Source organism: Camellia sinensis, chromosome 6 (assembly GCF_055761805.1).
Source record: "Camellia sinensis isolate YWXY chromosome 6, ASM5576180v1, whole genome shotgun sequence".
In the NCBI taxonomy this organism is placed as follows: Eukaryota; Viridiplantae; Streptophyta; class Magnoliopsida; order Ericales; family Theaceae; genus Camellia; species Camellia sinensis.
The window spans coordinates 171530299-171550493 of NC_138966.1; the positions used below are offsets into that span (position 1 = coordinate 171530299).

The 20195-nt window shown below is 36.6% G+C and overlaps 1 protein-coding gene across 1 annotated transcript; it reads right to left on the minus strand.

Annotated features, from left to right (window-relative positions):
• Positions 1–1807: 1807 nt before the first annotated feature.
• Positions 1808–18746, minus strand: LOC145793814 (uncharacterized). The gene is made up of 3 exons (XM_082876687.1): positions 18342–18746; positions 16606–17930; positions 1808–2565 (listed from the first exon to the last, which is right to left on the minus strand). Exons 2-3 carry the CDS (start codon positions 17534–17536, stop codon positions 1808–1810), a joined length of 1689 nt encoding a protein of 562 aa, XP_082732813.1. The 5' UTR covers positions 17537–17930; positions 18342–18746.
• Between the last annotated feature and the right edge of the window lie 1449 nt (positions 18747–20195).

Consider the following 20195-nt stretch of genomic DNA (forward strand, 5'->3'; position numbering starts at 1 on the left):
AGGTACATACTTAATGTGAACATATGTAAAACTTAAGTTCACATTAGGGGGTAGAGAGCTGGAAAATAATGCATGGGAGTTGGAATTTACAAGCTTAAATTGGTTTAACACTTGTTGAAATTTTAAAAAATTTACAAGTTGAAGTTAAGCTGAGGTTATGTTGAACAAAAGTTGGTTTCACACTTGTTGAAATTTTAAGAAAAATTTACAAGTTGAAGTTAAAAGAAAATTGGTTTAACACTTGTTAAAATTTTAAGAAAAATTTACAAGTTAAAGTTAAGCCTCTATGTACTTGCCGAGATTACCATGTTGCCGAGACTGGAAAGATACTGGAAGACAGAAGTCTTGATAAGTAAAAATGAAGCGGCAAGTTTTAAATAAACACTTGTGAAAATATTTTTTACAATGTTTTCAAGTATTATGCCAAGGCTGAGATAAACATTTAGTATACCCGAGGTACATTATCCCAAGGAGATTGCACAATTAAGGTGTACTCTGAAGACATGCAAATTATTTTAAGTGTGGAATCATACAAAGAAAACAAACATACAAATGCTTGAAAGAAGAAGTTGTACTTGCAATAAAAGAAGCAAAAAGGCACTTCGGCCTACAAAGAGACTAATTGTTCAGATTACAAAAGTGGCATGTCGGCCAAATATGAAAACTGAAAACATTGTTCAGGAAATTACTAAGTACAAAGAAAGAGTCAATAGCAAGACTACTCGGCGTCGGTGACGGGCTACGTCTCAGTCCCAGAAGACAATTGAGAAATATTCTCAGCAGCCTTCTCAGCCTCGAGCTCGGCGTCGATCTCTTGTAGAGTTTGATCAATGCTCCTCTCGGCGATTGGCACTTCGGATGTTGTCTTCTGGGGGAAGGCACCTTTTAAGACCTTGTCCTCCTCATCTTGAGTCAAGTCTACTTACTCATTTAGAGTTAAGGACTTAGCCTTAGCAGAATCTTCAACAACGGCCACCTCGGCCTCTTCATCTTCGGCTTCCTCTCCTTTTTTCTCTTCTTCTTTTTCCCTAGCCTTTGCCTTTAGACTGGCTTGAAGTGGGTGGGAATGGCACCACAAGTTAGCCTACGTCCCTCTGAGGAGAGTCCTCGAGAACAGCCAACTCCTTCAAAGTGGCTATCCAACCAAGGGTGAAGCCCTTGTTGTATGCCTCTCTGACTTGTTTTTTGTAGTCCTCGCAGACGTCAGCTGCTCCCTCGGCGTATGCTTTCTCGTCGCCGCTTTGATCTCGGCGTCCTTTGTGGCCAAGGTAGCGATGAGCTCGGCTTGGGCTTCGGCAGTTTTTTCTTCGGCCTTTTTCTTCTCGGCCTTGAGGACCTCAGCGATAGCCACAGTAGCCCCCGCCCTTGGCCTTGTCTTGGGCTTGTTTAGTTGCCTTGGCTTGATCTATTAATGTTCTCATCTTCGCCTCGGCGTTGTTCAGCAATTTGAGCAACCCAGCAGCTTCCTTGGTCGTGCGGGTCAACTCCTTCTTGATATCAAAGGCCTGCATTGCGAAGGAGTGGGCGTGCTGGATCGCCTAGAAGAAATGAACAAAACAAAAGTTAATAAGACTCTCTAAGTGTGGACAAACAGATAATGGAGAGTACCAAGTGTTAAAGGCATACTTGTACGGAGTTCTGCAACATCAGAGCGAAGTTTTCGTATTCGCTGACCTCGGTGTTGTGTTCGAGGTCCTTAGGAAGAAGCAAGGCAGTAGAGAGGGCAACGCCGATTTCAATGTCAGTCGCATTGTCGTCGACTCTAATTGGCTTGTCCTCGATGGTGATTGGTGAGGCCCAAGGGACATCAGATTTTAGGGACCCCGAGGTTGTATGTTATAGCAGACTCTGACCTCAGCTTCTTTGATCGGGTGGATTCGGAGGGAACAGCCTCTGCAGGCCTATTTTCAACGGCAGAGGCACTTTTTTCCGCCTCGGCCATTTTTGAAATCGGCAAGGTGTTCTCAGAATCAATCTGAGTCACCGTTACCTTTTCTTGGGCTTTCTTCAGCCTCTTTTGCTTTGGCTTTGGTTGGGATTGCGATGGGGAAGATTGGACTGTAATGACACTTGGGATGCCGGCCAAGAGGTCTTCGGCAACAGCCTTCTTGCGTCCCATCTTGTCAGAGGTCGTGGCAACTGTGACTTTTGTGCCGAAATGAATTGCTGGCAGGGCAGTAGGAGGATTGACTGGATCGTAAGAGAACGCCTCGGAACTTTGGCGTCTTTGGCTACAAGTCCTGCCTCTTGGTGCGAACAGTGGGGCTCGACGTTGGCGTTGGCGTTGAGAATGTGGAATCAATTGTGGAGTAGAGGTTGATGGTTGTTTTGCTAGATTAGAGGTTGATCCATGATCTGGCCAAGGTGACGAAGTTATAGCAGGAGTTGTAGTAGAAGGAAGGGACCTGTTCTTCTTTGGGACGTCGGGCAGAGTGGACTTGTAGGTCGGGATATAGTTTAGGAGCAGAGGAGCCTTGCACTGATTAACAGGCAAGTCCAGTAGCTTCTTGAAGTCCTTACTTGGGAAGAATGTTTTGCCAAAGCCCTTTGGTGGTTGAGGAAGAACTGCAAGGTAAAGCAAACAGACGTTAGAACAAACAAAAATATCAAAGTAAAAGAAGACTTGAAAGCAAGTACAAGTAACACTTGGCTCTTACCATCTCCCTCTCTGAACACTGTTCGGCTTAAAGGGTAGAGGTGAAGGTCATCCTCTGGAGGGAACTCCCAGTTGCCAGAGACGATGAAATAATCGTCGCTGATGCCCTTGTTGGAATCAGGGAGATCGGCGATGAGTTTGTATTCTGTCGACTTCGGCTTAAGGTAATAAATGTAGCCTTTTTTCTGACTTAAGGCCACACGTGGTGTAGCAGTACTAGATGTCAGCTAGAGTTATCCTAGCATTTTCTCGGCTAGCTAAGGCAATGATACCGTTGATGATTTTGTAAGAGTTAATGGCTAATTGTATTGGGTTGAGTTTATAATAGTGAAGGAATTCTTAGAAGAGGGTGTTAAGAGAGAACCTAAGTCCACGCTCTATGAAAGCTACTACTAGGAAGGGCATGGAGTCGTCTTTGGGCATGATGGAGTCTTCCTCCCCAACCAACCTAAGATGAACATCGGCAGGGATGGCAAACTCCTGCCTAAAGTATTCTAGCTTAGTTGGGGTGTCTACCCTCCACCTGAACATACCCATAACGTCGGCTAAATGGGAAAGGTGTTGGATTTCAGAAGGAAGTGGTTTGTTAAGGTTTAAGGGACCTTGGCTTAAACTTAGAATAGAAGCAAGGGTAAGGGCTTTTTGAGATCTAGGGAAATTTGTTTCAATTTTTCCTAAAGTTTGAAAGCTCTATAACAAATCCCAAGCCTAAGACTATGGAAACAAGAACAGAAGGCAAGAATCTGGAAAAGACAACAAGAAAACAGGGCAAAAATCATGATTTAGAGGCAAGAAGGGATTCAAGAACATTGAACAAAATGTAAACGAAGACAATGGTAATTCAAAAGAACATCAAGTATGTGTGTGGATAGGTAGACCTAGGCAAACACAAGATTGTAAAATAGAAACATACTCAAACAGACAAATGATAAAATTAAAAAACGCAAGTAAAGACTGAGTACATTCAAGAAACCAAAGTGCAAATGTAACAGAGTTCAAAGTGAATCAAAAAACAAAACAAAGAGGAACAGTGGCTTACTAAAGAATGTGAGGCCGGTATGGAGTTCGCTGGAGTCAGACGGTGGCAGCAAGTGGAGAAGAACAGCAAATGCTTCACCGGAGGAGGTGAACGGAGCACTTGCAGAAAGCTTCGAGAGAATGAAAATGGAGGATTTGGGAGATGAGTGTTAGAGAGAGAAAGTTTGGAGAAGACGAAGATGCAAAAGTGAAACAGCGAAGAGAGAGGGAAGTGTTTTTTATCAAAACATGGAAAGGTGGCAAAAATGCAATTAGTGTGCCTAGGACGATGTGTTTGTCAGGCGGCGCACGCAAAAATGGCGCGACCTGATGACGTGTGTCAGGTACGGTTCAATAAGGACGAGACGCATGATAGAAACGGTTGAGTTACTGTACGTAACAGCTTACACGCGTATAGAAACTCTTAGAGTTCTTGATTTAATGAAGCAAACACCTCGACTAGAGGGATGATCTCGGTTAAAGAACTTGAAAAAAAGTTGGTTTTTGGTTCTTAGGCATTGACAAAACAGACTGCAAGTCTTGGTCATATGAAGCCGACGAATGATGACCTCGGTAATGAAGGATAGAGCAAGCTTAAACCGACGTGCTATATGGTCAAATAATATAGGTTCCATTACCTCAGGATGTCGAGGTAATAGGACCTAAGGTGGGGACATATTTTTTGAATAACGACACATGGCCAAGGTGACATCGATGTGCCAGCTGAGGCGCCACATGTCCTGGTCATGGCGCCGCGATGATCTCGGCTAGGCTGAGGTTATCTGTAGAGATACCAAAATCCGAGATGAACGGATAAGGGACAAAAGTCCTAGAATGGGAAAAAACCTTAACCTGGATAAGAATAAAACTCTTAGGGTGCTTTTCTTTATCTATTGGAGAGTCCAAGATAAGTACTAAGCTAGAGTCCATTGAAGTTAGGCTTCTATAGGGATCAGGTCAGTGTTGGTTATAAAAGTAAGGCACCCTCACGGATCAAAGGTACGCTTTTTGTATTCTGGCTAATGAGTTAAGCACTAATTATTATCTTTGAGAGGTAGTATTGACTTGATCGTCGAAGTGCTCCCGGGTAGAAGAACCACCGCCGGAGTCTTTTCTTTATGTAACAGATCATTCGGGTGCAATCTATTCTGCTTGTATTCTCCAGCTGAGTACTTGTTTGGCAATGTGGTTAGAAAACAGCATATACAAAAAGTATGAAAAAGAGATGATAAAACAAAAAATTTAGGCACAAGTTCTATAAATGAACGAGTGATTGATATAAAAGAGTTTGAATATAATAAAACTACTCAACAAAAAGATGACAATACAAACAAATTTAAATAAAAAATTTTATTATGTAGTGGAAGAAAAACAAGTTGAATGCATTGTTTTTTATTGTTATTTTTATCGATGAAACTTATAGTTAGTTATTAGACTAACCATTTATAGAGTTAGTCTACTTTTACATTGCAAAGAATTAAGTATTTATTATTTCTTTATAGAGAGTTGAATCCATAACCTCTAGAAAAGTTATGATGGTAAGTGACAAAATCAGTAAACTAAATCAGAAGGGGCACTTATTAATTACGACTTTAATTTTTTTTTCCCCATAACTAACAATAAGAAGATAATAATAATTTTTGAATTAATATTAAGTATAAAACTTAAATAAATTATTACAAAAATATTTCACATAAAATTTTACAATTAACTTCGAGTAAAAAAAAAAAAAAAGCATTACGTGTAACTAGTGTATCATGGACAATATAAAAAAATTATATATTTAAGTCTTAAAATAAATTATATAATAGTAAGATAAATCAATTTTTTATAAAATTTGAGTAAAAATTTCATATAATAATGATGTCACGTTATTATTGACATATGATATCACTAACTAATAGTAAAACAGTATATGAATGATAAACTCTACATACAAATATAACTAACACTCCAGTAATTTTTACATATATATAGTGAGATTAATTATATTTGCATATCAATAATAATGGATATTTTTTTTTTATATTGAGATTTTTTCACAAAATTTTCATACATAAAAATATAATTTGTTGTAGTCACTTCATTTTCAATAAAACAATTACTATTGTTTTCATAAATTTAAAAATGCCCTTGACATTTTATTCTAAATATTATTTTTATTTAAAATTTTATTTATATACATATATAAAAAAAAATAAAAATAATTAAAGATGGCACATGACTCCCTAATCACCATGTGGCTCACCAATGGTGATACTACATCATCGATACTTTCGTTTAATAAGATTTTATCATTTATCTTTCCATATATGTGTGACAATATAATTATATTCTAAAAATAGAGTTCATTCTCCACATGTTACTAGGGAGTGGTTATTAGGAATTGGGAATGTCGCAGCAGCAGTTGTTGTGCAGCAAAATGGATCTATATTGGGGCTTATTTCGATAATCTGAACCGTTCATATTTTAGAATATATCAAGTAGAATATGCCTGTAAAATATCAAGTTAATCGAATATGGTTTACTCATCCATCCACTCATATTTTTATTCATTTTAATATTTTAAATCATAATTATTTTTTATTTTTGTAAATATAAATGTGAGTGGATGAATGGTTAAACGATATCCAATTAATTTGATTTTTTACAGACATGTTTTACTTAATATATTCTAAAATATGAATGATTCGAATAATCAAAATAGGCCTCAAAACGGACCCATTTCATTGCATAGCAGTTGCTGCTGTGCAGCCTGCGCAACAGCAACCCAGGTCCTGGTTATTGTTACATTATCTTAATTTTTTCACTAACCAAATTATAGGAAAATTTGATGCCCCATTTTGACAATGTTAACCATTTATTCTGCAGTACTTTTGATGTATACGATTTATGAAAAATATTAAATCAATTCAATAATTCTAATTTTTTTTTAATTACATTTGTCTCAAAAAAACATTGACAATAATTATATTTTTTAAAATAGGCCATTATTTTTTTTTAGACAAACCGGAAAAGACTACAATCATCAAATTTACTTAATGTTTTTTATGGATGATATATATTAAAAATCTTATAAATTGAATAATTTAAATGAGCAATATTAGGTATCATGAAAAAACTTTCATGAAAATGATCATGAAAGATTCATGACCTTTGGATTAAACTTAAAATAAAATACCACACACTAATCAAGGTAATCCAAGCGTCATAAATTTTTCATGATTATTTTCATGAAATTCTTTTTATAATCCCTAATTTTTCTCAATTTAAATTATTAAAATGGAACTTGTGATGAGCCCCGCATGCCACTCAAATTCTCTCAAATTGAGAAAGCCCAACCCATTCATTTTTTACAGTACACACATTAGTACAATAAACACTACAAAAATGTTAGAAATTCCAAAAATTTTATCAAAAGTTCTACAAAATGTCTCTAATAAGTGTGGGATCCAAATGAGACTCACATTGTGTAAGTCCCACATCTATGTAAGACATTTGATAGAAATGTTGGTAAAATTTTTGAGGCATTAGTCTAAACATCATAAACAACATTTGTACAACCCAAGTGATAATACAATGAGCAAGTTCTTCCTTCTCTTACTCATCTTGGCATTTCATTCTGTTGGTACAACGTTGTGTGAGAAACAAATTATCAGTCACCACCAACTCATCCAACAAGTCGAACTAGCCGAGGTTCATGTCATCAGCAATGTTCCAAACCCACTACGAGTTCGTTGCCAATCCAAAGACAATGATTTTGGAATGCACACACTCAACAATGGTCAAGATTTCTTTTGGAGATTCAGACCCAGTTTTTATTGGGGTTCAAAGGATAAAATGTTTGATGTTTTACAATGCAGAGGTAATAGCTGATTGTGGGCTTGTTTGATTTGTATCCTAAGATATATAATTTTTGAAAAAAAATTTCAAAATTTTCTTTGATCGAAATTTTTTTAAAAAAAATTTCAAAATCCCTTTCTTTCTTATACATATAAATCAATCATTTTTTTCTCTTTCCTCTCTCTTTCTCAATTACTTTTTCTCTCACATAAATCTACTAAACTATAACAAAATATTAAATCATTCCAAACTCCAAAACTATTATCAAAATATACAACCAAACAAATCAAAAAAAAAATTCTAAACTATCTTTCCAATTTTATTTTATTTTTTTATTTTTATTTTTTTAAATTTATCCCTGCAAGTTTAATCTATCCATACTGCTATTGGGGTGTGAGACCTAACAATTTCTACATCCGCAAATAATAAAACTTGGAAGTAATAATATAAATTTTACACTTAAATTATTTAATTTTGAATCAATTTTACTGTTAGATGCCGTTAATAATAAAAATATAAATTTTACACATAAATTATTTAATTTTGAATCAATTTTACTGTTAGATGCCGTTAATAATAAAACAAAAGTTGTTGATGTCACATTAAAATTTCATTTTAAATTTTATTTTGCCTTTTAAACTATCTTTAAAATATCAATTAGACCTTCAAATTTCATTTTATCCAAGTGTCTAATTGATATTTTGGGAATAGTTCGGGATATAAAATGAAATTTCAAGTGAAGTTTAGGTACTATATCAACAACTTCTGTTTAATTGTAGATGGCAATTGACAATGAAAGTAAAATTGATATAAAACGAATAATTTAAATATAAAATTGATATTATTAAAAAAATATGAATTGAATTGATTTTTGAGTGATAATTTGAGGAATAAAATGATATTTTCTCTAACAAAAATGCTTGGGACCTCTAACTAGAGCCACCATTAATGATGTGACAGTGGGTCCCACCCACTGCTACAGTGTTGCTATGCCTTGGTCTTTTTTTTTTTTTTTTTTTTTGAGATTGCCACCTGGAACTCTTGTTAGAGCTGGTATTTTAGTAGTCTCTAGCAGCACTGTTTCTCTAATAGCCCATGCATCAACTTTCACCTTATATTGGATTTATCACAAAATTATAAAGAAAAAAGGTAATATATATCTTTTTTAACTTACGATTTTCTCTCAACTATATATATATATATATATATATATATATATATATTTATGGAAGCAAAAACAAAAGTGTCTCATTTGGTAAAGGAGAAAGTATGCCACACACAAGCCAATAAGTCCAATTTTTTACTTTTGGCCGATGGTCATTTACTTATAAAAATTAATTCCTTAAATGCCAAGTAAAATAATAAGTTTGTGCAATTTTAAAATTATTTATCCTCTTTGGCTTTGATTTCCAAAATTCACTTTTCAAAAAATTTTACTTTTTTACTTTTTTTTTTTGTGTGTGCTTTCATTGAATTTTTTTTTAATATTTTAAGCATTTTTTAAAATTTTTTTGGACACGCCTAACATAAAAATACTTAAAAGTATAATATTTATGAAAAAATCTTTAAACAATTCACTAAATACCAAAAATACAAAAATACAAAAAAAATGAAAATTCAGTACATTTTTTGTATTTGTGTATTTATTAATTTTTTTTACAAATATTTTACTTTTTAGATACATCTAAACAAGCTGTATCTAAAAAAGTTAAAAAATTTCTTAAAATTTTAAAAATATTCACTAAAAAAAACACAAAAAACAATCAATTTCTAAAAAATTGAATTTAAAAAATTGAAACCAAATATATTGATTAGAAGTGACCGGTATAACTTTACCTACAAAATTTTTTATTCACTTTTTATTTTTTTTTATTTTTAAAATAGGACTTCAAAATTGGCTCTTTTTTTTTATAATTTTTTTATTCACTTTGAATTGTATTTATGTTTTATATTTTCATTTTCAGTATTATTATGATCCCAGAAAGGGAACCATAAAAAAAATAAGAATATCAAATCTATGATTGACATTTAGAGTTGATACTGTGAGTTTATACCTAAAATAAATTTAAACTATTATTGTGAAATTCTAGATATATTTTGAGTTTTTATATATGGAAGTGTAGTATTGCTCTTTCATTTTAAGGACTAGATAATTCATCTTTTAGAAGTTTGAGAGGACAAAATTAATAACATATAAAATTCAGATTGTGATCCTCTCCATTCTATCATCCAACAATAAGTGTAATAATACTTTCTAATTTAAATTAATTATAAATTTGTATTCTTGTTCCATTGCCGTTAGTTATGCAATGGAAATCTTCCATTACATATATGAAATAGAGAGGATCAAAGTTACATTAACGTAAAAACAATGAGACACTACCTAATCAGTCCTAATAATTAGACTTATTTATCTACAGGTCCTAATTGATAAATTTATCAATATAAATTTATATATAAAAATAAGCGAGAGAGAGAGATAAATTTATCAATAGGACTTAATGAGTAATAAATTTCAAAAGTAAGACTTATTGATAATTTATTCTATTTTTTTTAAACAGTTAATATTTTTCTAAATACATAGCATTTTTTTAAAAATTCAATCACCAGTCATCTATTTTATAGTAAGGTGTATCAGGGTTACCATTTCCAAGATAAAAACCATTAGGTGTTACAACCTAGATACATCTCCATGGTTCCTCGCAATAGGGTTTCAAAGTTCTGTAGAAAACAATGAAGCTTCTGTCCTTGGAATTCCACCGAAATTGACAAATGAAAAGAGTGGGTGGAATTATATTTTCCCGGAAACTCCAAGCAAAGTTCTGACCATTGTTGAGAAAATGCACTCCAATATCGTTGTCTTTCGATTGGCAATGAAGCTTCAGTGGGCCGGGAGTGTCTGGGAGTCTACTGGTTATATAAACCACAAATCTTGTGGTGATACCATCTTCTACACGAACATGGTCTGGATTGGCATACAACACTGTGGAGGCAAAGTGAAGTGCTAGGATGAGGACGAGAAGAGAGAAGAGGCTCATCATGTACCCCATTGTTCTACAATTCAAGATTTACTTTTTTAGGATGATCCAAGTGGTATTTTGTGTTGTGTATATATATTGATCGGTGGTGCTACACATACTAATTGGTATATTAATTAGTGTTCCAACATATATTATGACATTGCCATTTCAAAACCATAACCCCACCGATTATACAAATTACAAAGACTCATTACTTCTAAAATTATGTCACATCATCCGTTAATACACTAATTAGTATACTAATTGGTACATATAGCATTATTCATATATATTGATAGTGAATGACTATGTAGTGCCCCTCCATATCTCATTTCTTCATACCACTTCATACTCGTTTTATAGGTTTCAATTTGGACCCGCATCGATAATCCGAATAGTCTATCTGGTACGCCCCGCAATAAAGAACATCCATACAAAAAATTAACTTTATCAGAAAATTATAAATACAAAAATAAATTACATTTTGTTTTATAAAATAAATGTTAAATATAATTAAATTTAAACCATTTATTTTATAATACAAAATGCGATTTGTTCTGATGTTTATAGTTGTCTGATAAAGTTAATTTTTCGCATAGATCTATAAGAAATGTCACTTTTGGCTACTAAAATATTGGTCGCCAAAAGTCTATCAATTATAATGTCATTACGAAAGTGGATAAATTCAGCAAGACTGCCAATTATAAGGTAACTGGAAAATGAACAGAATAGAAGAAACAAAGAAATTTATAATAAACAAATAAAAATAGAAAAGGTACTCAACAAATGACCAAAAAGGAAATTAATTCATAAGCCCACTAAGAAGCCTACATCAAAGCTAGATGTAAAATGGAAAAATTAAAACTTTGTACAATCATGCAGGATTCTTCAGTTTAATACTTGCATTATACCAATGTAATTTTGAGGTCAAGGGACCAATCCCAGCTTAAACACCAAAAACACAAAACACAAAATACTGAATACTGACTGGCTTATGATGCTGATTGAGCATTTGTTTGTATCAAGAGGCATTTTCTTAATACTACTTAAAAGTCTACATTGCAATTACAAGGTTAAGCTGGCTAGTCATAACTTAATCACCTCAAACAAAAGCCTGTGAAATTCACAAATCAAGGCTAATAATAATACCACATATTAAAATCTCTGCATCACGAAACTGCATTCCCTATATCCTTCTCTTGAATGTGTTCTAACTGTGAGACTGTGGAATCCATTCAGCTTAACACAACATAGGATTGTGTTGCAAGGGGGACCCAAAAGAAAGAAGAATAAGGAGAAGAGAATCAAATTCACAACATAGGATTGTGGTGCAGAGGGCCATCTTGTTTATGCTATGAAACTGCATTGCTAGTTTATAGGTCTGATTATGGGCCTACAATTATGTTTATTTAGTTGTATATGCCTTGAACTATGAATAAATGATTTAAATCCAGGACAAAAAATATATATCAGACCTAATTCAATTGCCACCCAGTTTCCGTATAGTGTTGTTTATCAAAACATAAATCCTAGCTTATTAGTATGGTTTTGCAAACCAAATGAACCATTTGGAAAATGATTTCACAAGAGATTAAATAAGTGAAAATTAAAAGACATCCAGTTACTGCATCTTTAATCATCATATTAAAGGTGGGGGAGTTAAAAGGTCTCTCATATAAATAGTAAGATAAATGCACTGTGTGAACATCACACATTATTGGACAAAAATTGAGGTCAAACATTAAAAGACAAGAAGCAAATCATCATGCTTTATGACAAAGTTGCTATCACATACTATTAAATAATGTAAATCAGTAGTATAACGCAGCAGAATAAAAATTATGGTCATACCTTTCCTGCAGAGTCTGAATAGAGAAGATCTCGTGGGTAAATCACGTGCTTCCTGAATCTGATCAGTCAACCCAGCAGTGGGGTGATATTACAACAGTGAATATCACCCACACAAATCACAGTGCAAACGGCTTTGATCATTGTTTTTGGGAGAGAGTCAGAATATGGGAAATTTCAGTGTGTTTTAGACTTGACAGGAGGGTCTCAATTTATACATGTATAGGGGAGAGAGGAAAAGCCTCTAGCCTTTATGGCTGGTCATTAATGCACCATTAACCTCTGCAATTAATGCAGGAGTTACAAACCCCATTAATGCAGGAGTTACAGTTATAAATTCAAAGCATTGAAATGGTCATGCCACATGGGCGCCCATTTCTAACATCTCCCATTCGCACATGAGTTGGCATGACACTGCCACATCTCTATCTCAATCTCCCCAAAAAATGAACAGTCTCATACTAGCCAATGCATCGTGCGACCGCTGAGAACACCTGCATGCGGGAGTTCTATACTAGAAACTCAATATGAGTCAGCATAGAGACATCAACCCAAAAAAAAAACAGAAATAGTGTCTCATGTACCCAGACCCATCTAGCTACATCAGTCCAAAAACATCTCTAATCCCTCAAAGAGCATGTTTGACTCTCCTAGGTCTCGCATTATATTCACACCCAATCAGCATCCTATAAAGAGAGATGTGAGTTGTCGACAGTGAATATGGAGCAGAGATGTAGAACTAGATGATCTTTCTTTCACCCTTATATCATTCAATTTGCAATTGACCGCTTTCCCAGTAATGTCCCTTAAAGCCGAATCATACATGACCGCAGGCAACATACCAAAGTAGCTGAACATCAACTCCTCATCTTATGACATGGTCAAAGGTCACAAAAGGCACAAAGTGAAGTCATTTAGGGAAAAATGACTTTTAGGACTCACATGGTGAAGAAGCAGGGATCCATTCTTTCACCTCGCTAACGGGTCGATAAGCACATGCAGTATGAATGCATGTTATAGTGGAGTTACTCTTCCAAAGAGTGATGTTAAACTCACACACTATACAGATCTTACTTTAGTCGCTTTTAAGAGGACAAGTTGCTTCCTAGCGTCTAACTCGAATTCTTTATTTGCTCGCCTCTCAGGCATCAAATAAGATCTCGCATCTGGCTATCCATAACAGGCACATCATGGAAAAGTGGGTACTCTCATATCCATGGTCGGTCTCTAACAAGACCTCATCTTGGCTCCAACCAAGGCGACATAGCTAGTGGATAATTTTGGCTTTTCTAATTGCTCCAAATACAATAAGCCACTAGTCTCATCCTTACTCGCTACCTAGCGCTAAGGGCGATTGCTCGTGTGAGTGAGCCAATCTTGCCTGCTAACATCAATTTAATTATTTTGTGTATGCTATTTCACAAGCCATTGCAAAAGGTAGTAAACATAAATGTGTAATTGAAACAAATATGAATACTAATGGCATAAATATCCCCAAAAAATATGAGTTCAACTGGATACACATTAAAAAAACATATCACCACCTACGTAGTCCTAAAGCCCTAACATGAGTAAGATAAACATCTCTAGCAATGGGCTTAGTCAGAGGGTCCGCAACCATACGACTCGTAGGGATGTGCTCCAGGAGCACTTCTTTTTGCGCCAAAATGTCTCTGATAAAGTTGAACCTCACATCAATGTGTTTGGTTCTGCCGTGGTATTTAGGATCCTTAGCGTAAGCGAGTGCAGCCATGCTGTCACAATGGATAGTCACAGGGTCTGAAGTGTGTGTGACAACATCCAAATGCTGAAGGAATCTCCTCAACCACACGGCTTCCTGAACGGCAGATAAACAAGCCACAAACTCAGCCTCCATTGTCGATAAGGCGATACAGGATTGCTTCTTACTGTTCCAAGAAATAGCACCATCGCTAAGCATGAAAGCATATCCTGAAGTAGACTTACACTCATCTAAGTCTCCTCCCCAGTCAGCATCACAATAGCCAACTAGATGTAGATCTGAACTCTGGTAGCAAAGTGTGTAATCTGCAGTCCCTCTAAGATATCGTAATATCCTCTTAACTGCTTTCCAATGAGCTGGTCCTGGGTTGGATTGGTAACGACTCACCAATCCGACCGCATAACAAATGTCAGGCCGTGTACACATCATAGCATACATCAAGCTTCTAACAACATTTGCATAGGGAACACGGGCCATCTTTTCACTCTCTTCTTGAGTCTTAGGACCCATATCAAGGCTTAGGCTCTCGCCTTTTGCAACAGGAGTGTCAATGGGTTTGCAGCTTTGCATCTGGAATCGCTCTAGGATAGTCTTAATGTAAGTCTCTTGAGACAAACCAAGAAGTCTCCTAGTGCGATCCCTAAGGATCTTAACACCGAGCACATAGCTTGCCTCACCCATGTCCTTCATCTCAAATGTAGAGAACAACCACCTTTTAGTGGCGACAATCATCTCCTTGTCATTTCCAGCCATTAATATGTCATCTACATATAATGACAATATCACAAAAATGTCCTTGGACTGCTTAACGTATACATAGTGATCTTCATCAATCATCGTAAACCCATTAGAAACAATGGCTCGATGAAATCTCAGATTCCACTGTCTAGATGATTGCTTTAAGCCATAAATAGATCGTTGAAGCTTGCAAACTTTGCGCTCCTGACCTACTGCCATAAAGCCTTCTGGTTGATCCATATAGATCTCTTTATCCAATTTTCCATTGAGAAATGCAGTCTTAACGTCCATCTGATATAGCTCTAAGTCTAACTGAGCTACTATGGCCAAGATTAGGTGAATAGAGGCAAACCTTACAACTAGTGAAAAAGTTTCCTCATAGTCCACACCCTCTCGTTGGGTGTAACCTTTCGCCACTAGGTGAGCCTTATACCTTTCTATGGAACCATCCGCCTTGCACTTGATTTTGAGAACCCATTTGTTCCCAATAGTCTTGCGCCCTGGCGGCAAATCAACCAAGTCCCAGACAGGATTTTTCTTCATAGACTCTATTTCTTCATCCATTACAGTACTCCATTCTTTACTAGCAGGGGATGAGAGAGCCTCTTTGAGATTCTTAGGCTCCATCTCATCACTCGGAGCAATCATGAATGCTTCCCCTTCAATCTCAAAACGACGACGGGTTATAGCTCCACGTTTGCTTCTACCCTCATCTATTGGATCTAATCCATGGGCAGGTAGATCGCTCCCACTGTCCCTAGGAGCTTGAGGAATTATCTCCTCATTCTCTACTAGGCTACTAGGTGCGCCTTCAAGTAGATCCTTCATCTCATAGAGTTTTACTTCTCTAGTTACCTCACCTCTGCTAGGGAAATCCTCCTCTAGGAAATCCACATCTCGTGACTCAATTTCAGTCACACTTCTATCCGGATGCTCCCCAACAAACACATAGCCCTTAGAATCCTCACTATAGCGAACGAAGATACATTTCTTTCCTCTAGGGCCCAACTTCCCAAACTTATGAGAAGCGTTGTGTATGTAAGCTGCCGAACCCCAAGGCCGCAAATTGCCCAAATCAGGCTTTTTGCCAGTCCACATCTCATATGGGATGGAAGGAATTGATTTTGAGGGCACACGGTTAAGGACGTAGGCAGCAGTCAATAAATCATCTCCCCAATAAGAAATGGGAAAATTAGCTTGCGCCATCATTGATCTAACCATGTCAAGCAATGTGCGATTCCTTCTCTCCGCTACACCATTTTGCTGCGGAGTCTTAGGAATTGTCAATTGCCTGATGACTCCTTTTTCCTCACAGAGCACTTTAAATTGCTTAGATAGATACTCACGTCCTCGGTCAGTCCTTAGAGCCTTAATGCTCCTGTCTAATTGATTCTCAACCTCATGAACATACCGTCTAAAGCAATCCAATGCTTCTGACTTGTGAGAAATCAAATAAACATGACCAAAATGCGTGATCTATAAATGTGATGAAATAAAGGTCTCCATGTCTTGCCCTCACATTCATTGGTCCATATATATTAGAATGAATAAGTTGCAATGGGACTGATGCCCTTATGGCTTCCTAAATGGTTTTCTTGTTGCCTTACCAGCAAGACAGTGCTCACAAGTGGGCGAAGTGACTCTAGCGAGTGGGCCTAAAAGACCTTCTCTAGCCAATCTAGTCATCATGTCTTGCCCTATGTGGCCTAATCTAGCATGCCATCTCATAGAATCATTATCACAAAAAAATGCAATATTAGAAACAGAGCCATTGGCATTTTTATTAAGACTAGAATCATCCACATCCAAAACTAAAAAACCATCTGAAAGATAACCAAAACCATAAAAAATTGTTCCCAAATAAATGCTAACACCATTATTCTCAAAACAAAAACTAAAACCAAGGCTCATCATGCTAATAACTGAAACTAAGTTTCGCCAAATATCTGGAGCATAAAGAACATCATGAAGATACAAGGCGCGCCCTCGTCGCATTTCCAGCTTGAATGTGCCAATGCCAAGCACCTCCACACTGGACTCGTTTCCCATGTAAACTTTTCTGCTCCCAGCAGGTACTCGGCGATACTCAACGAACCCTACTCTATCCCTCGCGATGTGGTCTGTTGCTCCGGAGTCTACAACCCAAAAATGAGGAGAATGAGCAATTAATGCTTGACTAGACACAAAGCATTGAATGCGAGAAATTAAGTAAGGGAGTACCTTCTTCTGCTCAGGGCAATCCCGAGCGAAGTGTCTTTCTTTGTTACAGTTAAAGCATGTCAATTTAGCCTTTGCCTTCTTACCACCTCTCGTGCCCCTACGCTTGAAATTTCTAGCGCCATTGGGCTTAAGCGCAGCTACTGCTTGCTCCTTAGGGGTACATTTTGCTTTTCCACGTTTGAACTGAGAAGTCCTACGTGAGCTTGACTCAACCACCATAGCAGAACCATCAGACTTAGCCGCCTCAAGGCGCTCAGCCTCTAGCTCCAAATGACGCGATATGTCTTCGAATGTTTTCACACTCTCATTATGCATTATGTTCTGCTTCATCTGCTCCCAAGAATTTGGCAGAGAGCGAATCACAGCTTGTACTTGCTGCTCTTGAGTCAAATTATGCCCAGCAGCCGCAAGCTCACGTATCATGGCTGACATGACCCTCAAATGCTGCTTCATCGAGTGATGCACCTTTTCTGATATGAGTCAAACTTCATAGTCAGCCCACGTAGCTTTGCCAAAGAGGTAATACCAAACTTTTGCTTGAGAGCTTCCCACATCTCAAATGCAGTCGGGCAATGCTCAAACTCACTAATCAAGTCGTTGTGCATGCTGCTCAACATAGTAAAGCGCGCACACCGATCTTTGTTACGCCAAGTCTGAAAGGCTTCAAGATCACGACGATGTTGAGCTGTATTGCCCTGCTCTGGCTCAACCATCACTTGTTCAAGTGTGGTCAACACTTCTTGCTCATTGAGGAGGTATTGGATCTTACGGCGCCATATGTCATAATTGTCGCCATCCAATTTTTCTCCCTTAGTTAAGTCTGCCACCACTGTCTTAGCAGCCATTTCTACATATAGAGTAAACAAATGCGCAGGGGATATTAATGACAGCAACACAAAAAAAAATTATTTTGCAGCAAAAAAAAAAATCTAAATTAAATAATGATAATTTTACACATGTCTCAAGATCGAAAATTTGCTATGCTCGTAATCATCTCTTGCGCCTCTAGTGATAATTATCAAAATTTAATTTAATTCCATGCGCAAAAAACAATCAATCAATCTCCCACTACTTAAGGCATATACAAAGCATGATAAATTCCATACAATAGCATCTTCATGTAAATTTATAAACAATTCATGCTATATAATGTGTACATATATATACATGATTAAGAAAACACGAAAATACCCAACTAGGCTCTGATACCAATGTAAATCAGCAGTATAACGTAGCGGAATAAAAATTATGGTCATACCTTTCCTGCAGAGTCTGAATAGAAAAGATCTCGTGGGTAAATCACGTGCTTCCTGAATCTGACCAGTCAACCCAGCAGTGGGGTGATATTACAACAGTGAATATCACCCACACAAATCACAGTGCAAACGGCTTTGATCGTTGTTTTTGGGAGAGAGTCAGAATATGGGAAATTTCTGTGTGTTTTAGACTTGACAGGAGGGTCTCAATTTATACATGTATAGGGGAGAGAGGAAAAGCCTCCAGCCTTTATGGCTGGTCATTAATGCACCATTAACCTCTGCAATAAAGGCAGGAGTTACAAACCCCATTAATGTAGGAGTTACAAACCCCATTAATGCAGGAGTTACAGTTATAAATTCAAAGCATTGAAATGGTCATGCCACATGGGCGCCCATTTCTAACAAATAAAAAAATGGCAGTCACCACAAAACAGTAAAACATAAGATTGTAATGACATGAATCAATCATTGTGAACACAAAGGTCCATTGCACTTAATAATTCTATTCTCAGTGCATGGCAGTCAAAAATAAGGTAGATACATATGCCAGTCAAGAGAGGCACTCCAATCAATGAATATATAATCAAAACAAAAAGTTCAAGGAGATGCCTATTTAAGACAAAATCTAACTTGGTTGGTTCTGTTAAAAGCAAAGAAGTCCAACGAGTACACTACACAACGGGTGATGTGGTTTTTAAGTGAGAGGCAACGCAAGACTGGATAGCATCGAGCCCATTCTATATAGCCACAAGTTCCTCAACTAAACAACAAATTGCATTTGGAGGTTCAAATGCAAGCTCTGCACTCCACTCCAAAGCAGCAAGCTAGGACATAAGCATCTCTAAAACCACTTATCCTGAAAGAATCACGGGACAAGTCGTGTCCATAACTGGAGAAACAATAGAAGGCTTCAAATAAGCACAATACTCATCCATAATGGTCCTTCCTTTTTTCATACACCAATTAGGCAGACCACCAAAGTAAAGAGAGGAGAAAAAACGAAAAATAACCAGCAAATAAACAGCACAAGAAACCACCAAAAAGGAAATTAATTCTTAGCAGGTACAACCTCGGTGGTTTATTCTTGTTGGAACACATCATCAGGTTGTACGACATCCATCTCTGGCACATCCCAAATTCCTCGATGTTGGAACTTTTCTACGACACTCCAATTGGTACCTAATTTGGTGTCATTAACATAGAACACTTGTTTAACTTGACTTGGTAATACAAATGAGTCATCTTTGTACCATCGACTTGTTACATCAACTGTTGTCAAGTGTGGTTCTACGCGCATAGTTCTACTACTACCGGTGTTAAACCATTCACATTGGAACAATACAATCCGACGTCTGAACAAATAGTTCAGTTCCCACACTCTGCACAAGTGTCCATAGAAGTGTATCAATTGCCCTTTATGCTCCCCTTCCACAACTAATCCACTATTCTGACTTTTCCGACGGTTGTCACGGTCGATAGTATGATAATGGACACCATTACAAATACATCCTGAATATGTGTTCACTAAGCCACTAGGACCATTGGCTAATGACCACATATCATCAGTTGCTTCGGGAGAAACTTGGCTCCGCAATTCATTCATCTACATGAAGAACATGTGTCATGTTACAAGCATGCGTGACATTTACGTAATGTACGATTTATGGTAAGATATGAGAATATTAGCTTACATGATCTTTGAACCATTTAGGGAATTCTTTTCGATGTCTATTTTCGATGTCGAACGCACCGGCTCTTTGGTGTAACAAGTTCTTGTGCTCCCTAGTTACAAGAAATGCGATTCAAAAATATTTACTAAGATAAAGACTAATCAATTTACAACAAACACATTA

Coding starts and splice junctions, on each gene's coding strand:
- LOC145793814 (XM_082876687.1), bottom strand. CDS start 17,536: ATGAAGCAGCATTTGAGGGTCATGTCAGCCATGATACGTGAGCTTGCG. Junction 2,566..16,605: donor TTCTAATATTGCATTTTTTT/GTGATAATGATT, acceptor TTTACCTTGCAG/TTCTTCCTCAACCACCAAAG.